This window comes from Cryptomeria japonica, chromosome 8 (assembly GCF_030272615.1).
Source record: "Cryptomeria japonica chromosome 8, Sugi_1.0, whole genome shotgun sequence".
Taxonomy (NCBI): domain Eukaryota; kingdom Viridiplantae; phylum Streptophyta; class Pinopsida; order Cupressales; family Cupressaceae; genus Cryptomeria; species Cryptomeria japonica.
Genome location: NC_081412.1, coordinates 661,624,699 through 661,630,938, shown reverse-complemented (window position 1 = coordinate 661,630,938; position 6,240 = coordinate 661,624,699). Strand labels below are relative to the sequence as shown.

At 37.6% G+C, this 6,240-nt stretch overlaps 1 protein-coding gene across 1 annotated transcript; it reads right to left on the bottom strand.

Annotated features, from left to right (window-relative positions):
- Window positions 1-1,530: 1,530 nt before the first annotated feature.
- LOC131049634 (uncharacterized) lies at window positions 1,531-5,235 on the bottom strand. The gene is made up of 5 exons (XM_057983695.2): window positions 4,403-5,235; window positions 3,891-4,307; window positions 3,477-3,768; window positions 2,226-2,336; window positions 1,531-2,139 (listed from the first exon to the last, which is right to left on the bottom strand). Exons 1-5 carry the CDS (start codon window positions 4,763-4,765, stop codon window positions 1,955-1,957), a joined length of 1,368 nt encoding a protein of 455 aa, XP_057839678.1. The 5' UTR covers window positions 4,766-5,235; the 3' UTR covers window positions 1,531-1,954.
- Between the last annotated feature and the right edge of the window lie 1,005 nt (window positions 5,236-6,240).

Sequence of the window (6,240 nt, the reverse complement as noted above, 5' to 3'; positions counted from 1 at the left end):
TCAGCCTTCATCTGCAATTTAACAAGGCAAGATGCCGAGACTAAAAACAGAAGGTTAAGGAGAAAATCCTCCTCATCAATAAGACAACCTTTTAACAGACATTTCATAGCTCATATTTGCCAGCAACAAGCAGCTTCTAAAGAATCTCATTATAGTTGCTTCTACTAGTTCAACTTCCCGCAAACACTGGTTTCCTTACTCACCCGCATAAACATCTGTAACAAGTCCAACATATAATTAAGATTTCTAGGCTTTAGCAGAGAATATTGTAGATTATTGTAGATTTCTAGGCTTTTAATAGAAAGCTATCAAATTTTTCTTTACTACAAAGCAGCATCTAGAGAATCTCATTGTATTGACTTCTAGTTCAACTTCACGCAAACAACTTAATTATATTTCTCACACTGATTTCCTCACTCACCCGCATGTTTATCTGCAATAAAGTCCAACGGATAATTAAGATGACTATTTATAAACCATGTCAAACATCTCTGATAAGGTTTACTAGAAAATATCGTAGATATATAGGCTTTTAATAGAAAACTTCTCTGTCAAATTGTTCTTTACTACATATTCCATATATTTAAGTGGCAAAAATTAGCAAAACTAGAAATTTAAAAATTCAATAAATCAGGATTTGATCCACATGGATTAGGTTTAGGTTAAGGTTGGTAAAAAAATTAGAAAAATCAGAACCCTAATTTTTTGGAAATGTAATTAGATTTGCTATATTTGAAAAAAACTTGTTTTCCAATAAATCAAGATTTATCCAAAAAAATTGGATTTAAGTTAGGATTGGCAAAAAAAGTATTAAAAAATCATAACAGAAATTAAAAACCAAAAAAAAAACAGAAACCCTATTTTTTTTGGAATATCTGGATTAGTCAGAGCTATTCGATTTCCACAATCCATTCAATCAATGTGTACAGTTTCTGGAATCCATCGAAAAACAAGAAACCCTAATTTAATCCATTTAATTGGGTTGAGGTTAGGGTTGGCAACGATTAGAAAAATCGCAAAACAAACCAGAAACCAAAATCACAAATCCTAATTTTATGGAAAATTGGGCTAAATTGTTGCATAGCCAAAAAGAAAAAAGAAAATTTCAGTAAATCATTCTATTAGTCAATAATAACTGGGTTCGAATTAGGATTGGTAAAAAGGAAAAAGCAACACAAATCAAAAACCAAAAAAGAAACAATCACCCTAATTTTTTTTGACAAAGCAACACTATTGTTAAAAAAAATTAGAAAAAGGAAATCAAAAACCCAAAAAGGGGAAACAGCCACCCTAATTTTTAGGCAAGTTGGATTAAATTGCAATGCTTCAAAAATTCATGTTGAATCAAAAAAATCGCAAGAACTAATTTTTTGTATTGAATAAAGCAAAATCAAGGATTACAATAACAAATAATTCTGAAAATTGCAAGGATCTATCACAATAGATCAGAATTTCTGCAACCATGAATCAAAACAATGAACAAATTTGTGCTTTCTGAGTCGGTAATAACACAAATTCTCATACCAACGCTAGAAAGAACCTTTACTGTAATGAATTTTCATTATATTCGATTTATTACAAAATGCAATAACTGTTTCCACTGAGGCCTTGGAAACACGCCACATTATTGGATAATACTTTGCTGGTGCTCCACTAGCACCCTTTGATGCAATGATGCTTATAACAATGCCAAATTAATCTATCCCGGAAATTTTCACTACTGTACAGCCCAGATAAGAACTTGGAGAACTCTTGACCAAGTACAATACAAGCCACCATCCATGACCTGTCACTTCTATTATGTGTTTTACAACATAAAAACTACCAGACTACTCTCCGGTCTGAGTAGTTCCACCCCCCAAAACAATCCTAAACTTCTAAATTTTCAATCGAGTAGATTAGAAATTATCTGTAGATCCTAAATAAGCATTAGATTAGCAGTAGTAGGTAAAAATTAATAAGTCCACTCCTGAGGTAAGCTTATTTCTGCTGGTGCAGCCTGGATCTGAGAAGTCGCCGAATAGAAAGTGTTAATTTGGTGCTCAGAGAAACCATTTTTAGGGGCAAGTTTGCAATGATCAACAGGTTTCCCAACATACTGTGCTGATGGATGAATTGCAGGTGTTGATGTCAAAGCATCTGCAATATCAAACAAACCAGTCAATCAAATAAACACACAACTAAAGTTAAGATCAGATACCAACAGGGCATAAATTATAACTCACCACGATAGTTGTGAGAAATACTACACTGCAGCCCTGTTTGAGCATTTATGTCTTCAACATTCAGGTTCAGTGCCTGCACAATCCTAGAGGGCAGCAGCACAGTGGAACAAGCTGCAGACGTATAACAAATCAGTGTCAGAAATCCTATACAACAAATATAAATCTACTTTTGACAAAAATACTAGAGGCTAAAACTTGACAAGGTATTCCATTAACAGGGCAACTTAAAAACAGTTGAACAAAACACAGTCGAAGAGACATACAAAATCAAATAAGCAAAATGACACAATATTAGATAGGGTTCAACTATAAAAAAACATCAAGGCAGACAAGTATAACAGCAACCTAAGTCGTTTCCAACCAAGATATGATTCTAATGAAGCAGATTATAAAAGAAAACTAATCCACCCTTGCTAGGATCCAACTAATGGGCAATACAATAAAACCTACATAGATTTAACCATGAACAGTACCAGAAAAGAAACTCGGATAGGATCCGAGCATGAATATACAAAGAAGAAGAAAACCATGAAAAAAGCAACCTAAAGATTACAGCCATGTTCATCCAAAAGAAGCATCAGTAAGCCACCGGCTATGCTGTATTACAACCACGAGCTCTGCCGTACAAATTAAAAAACCAGACACAAACTTAGCTGTTTACAAAGGATAAAAGGACTGATTAAGTAAAATTGCTTTCAACCTGAGTCCCAATCATGAACAAAACCGAACAGCAAATATAGGACACATCGAAACAAAAGTAACATACAGCTATGCTGTATTACAACCATGAGCTCTGCCGTACAAATTAAAAAACCAGACACAAACTTAGCTGTTTACAAAGGATAAAAGCACTAATTAAGTAAAATTGCTTTCAACCTGACTAGAGTCCCAATCATGAACAAAACCGAACAGCAAATATAGGACACATCGAAACAAAAGTAACATACAGCTATGAAACAAACAAAACCCATGTATTTAGGCCATCAAAATCCAACTCTGAACATCAAAAAATATGACACTTAGCTTTGAAGCCGCAATCAAAATTAAAATTCAGCTATGAAACAAAAAGCGCCCAAAAGTTCAAGTCGTCAGAACTCAACTCTGAACATCATAAAAAAACATGAAACCTAGCTTGCACGTATGAGCCTTGGCCCCTGAGACCGTTAAGAAACCCTAGTTTGAAAACCTTACATAATCCCACATTAAGATCTAAAACCATGTTAATAAGAGGGACCTGAGAGCAACTCCTACCTGGCTTCCTCCTTAAATCAGAGTTGTTACCAACACGCCGAGGTAAGAACACGCCAGTGCCTCCGGATTCTCGGCCTGAGCCATTTGGTCCAAGGAAAACGGCTCTCATACCAGACCCGCCCGCTTGCTGCAGGGGAGGCCATGGAGAAGAAGAGTAGTCAACACACTTTGTAGGCCGGTTGCCAACACCAGATTTGCTGCCTGCCCTGGATTGCAAGTGCTGAACTTGTGTGGGTGTGGATTTTGCTTGTCTTCCCCAAGCAGATGTATTATTGTTCTTCGGTTGCCTATACTGTTAGGGAAAAACACATTAAAAAGTACCACTTGTTAAAGATAGTCCCCATATACCTAATAGGCCTAGGATCTAGTTGAAATCAACAGAATATCGAAAACAAGTGAAAGGGCTTTATTTACTTGATAAGAAACATGTTTCCTATCTTCTTCCTTGGCCTTATCACTCCAACTTCTTTGAAGTGTTTGAGACGAGTAAGCTCTATCCTTGGAAGGAAATCCTGAGAAACTGTTGCTCCCGGTCTGGAAGTCCTTGTTGAAAAGAGTTGAAGGATGTGTAGCAGGGGCGTTATGCCGTCTAACAGCTCCTATGATGCCTTGGGCATGTATTTGGGATGTGGGTATTTGCCTTAGACCGTCCATGTCCAGCCTCACAACTTCTCGAGCTGCAGCATACACTAAATCCAATGATGCATCAGTGCTCTCTATCAGGGGAGTTGTAGGAGGGGATGAGACCTGTGAAGGTCCTTTGGAGCTTACTGTAGACCAACTACCCGCTGCCGACAAGATAGATTGCGGAGACCTGGCCATTGTATTGGACTGCAGTGAACAAAAAACGAGAACAAAAATTAGGTCTGATGTTCAAGATTCAAGAAAACCAACCACTAAACAAGGTTAGAAGAAATAGGTACTACCTTGCATGTATCAAAGACATTCGGCTTGGATGCCCACTGCAAATCAGGAATTCTGTAACTGTTATCGTCGTCATCAAGCATGGAATGAGCAATCTGATGTGCTAGACCAGCGACATGTTCGTCTTCTTCATCACTCTCTGTTTCAGTTGAGCCTACAACTGACTCAACAGGGGAGTTATAGGACGAGGAATCCAGGGGAAACCCAAAGGAGTTCCACTCATAGGGTAACTCATAAAGAATATGTGGCTTATTGATTTTATTGCTCTGCATGACTCTTTCCTTCGGCGGGCTTTCATCACTTAGGAAATCAGAAGGCAGCCATAGCTCTCCATCATCCAAGTTTTGGGAACACCGAATATCCATATCTCCCTTAAAAGCCCAAATCAGTTACCAAATCAATGTTTGAGTAAAATTATAATACACTCTTACTCCTGGTACTTGATTGCATCTATAAACCCCAACCAAGTTTTGAACTTTAAGGTTCAGGGACTGAAGTAATGACTGGAGAAGCTCAGTGGAAGACAACTGCAATAGATTTGTGCAGTGGTGTTTGCTGAGAAGAGAAGTAAAGATTTGTAGATCTAAGGGCCATAATTATAATAATAATAATAACACTCAATGGATAATAGAGCACTCCTCCCCATGATCCCATACAGAACAGGCCTTAGGAAAGTATATCATATCAAACATCATGGGGTTTCCCATAGGGACCCAATGAATTGATTATAGCCAGGCACTTGGGTGCCATGTTATAGAGTACAGACCACTGTCAAAAGGAGTCGTTAATTTATTTGGAAAAACCAGTTTTTTCCTAGTAAGGAATGTCTTTGTGCAGTTGAATGCAAACAGCTTTATATAGCATAAGCCCTTCTTAGGTTTCGTGGGTTGTCTTCTACTTTCTACTGTTAACTTAACTTACATCCCTGCTGGCACTCCCATTTCACATGGAAAACCCAAAAAAAAAAAGTTGAACATGGACAAAATATCCACATAGACAGAGTCTTCCATTTCCAAGTGGTGCTTTCAGATTGTTGTCTCCTTTGCTCCCTGCCTGCCAGATGTAATCCTCCTCACACATACCTCCTTCCACACTTCCCCCACTAACTATACATCTTACAAGGAATCTCTAAATCTCCATGCCCGCCCCCTCATTCAAAAAAGTCCCTTCTATTCTACCGTACCCACATGGCTGACCATCAATGACAGTTTTGGCCATCATAGATTTCTCTATATTCCCGCCAACACACTACATATCAACATTCCATCAATGCCAAAAGCTTCGCAAATTTAGTGATGTTATCCGTTCCGTAGCAAATGCGCCACACCGGTAAGCCCTAAATCCTAATCATTCATTCCCTAGATAATAGATTCTCCCTCCAAAGTTAAAACCGCCGATTACCGACCTCTTACAACAGGTAGTTGAGGCCAGGTAGACTGACCACGTCCCCATGGACCATGCCTGCGTGGCAATCCTCTGCACAATCTGCCAATATAACCGTTAAAAACTCTTAGGAGTCCCAAGAATATAGAAATACTTGACCATATGTTGCAACGAGTTTTCATTTTTATTTTTTTCTTTGGCATTGGGTCTAGCTAGTTCAATCAAGAGCAGTTGTCGATGAATTGAACCCACCTTATTTTCCACCAAAATTTGATTTCTTTTGATATCCCACTAAGATTTCTAATGGGAACTTGAACTGAGTGATAAAATTGCACGGCTCGCTTCCAAACTTAGAATGCATTTAGGTGGAGTTAGAAATTTTTTCCTAGAAATTTTTCCCACTGATTCAAAAGTTTCTATTCATATAATGTTATTAAAAATATTTTATAAATTTTAG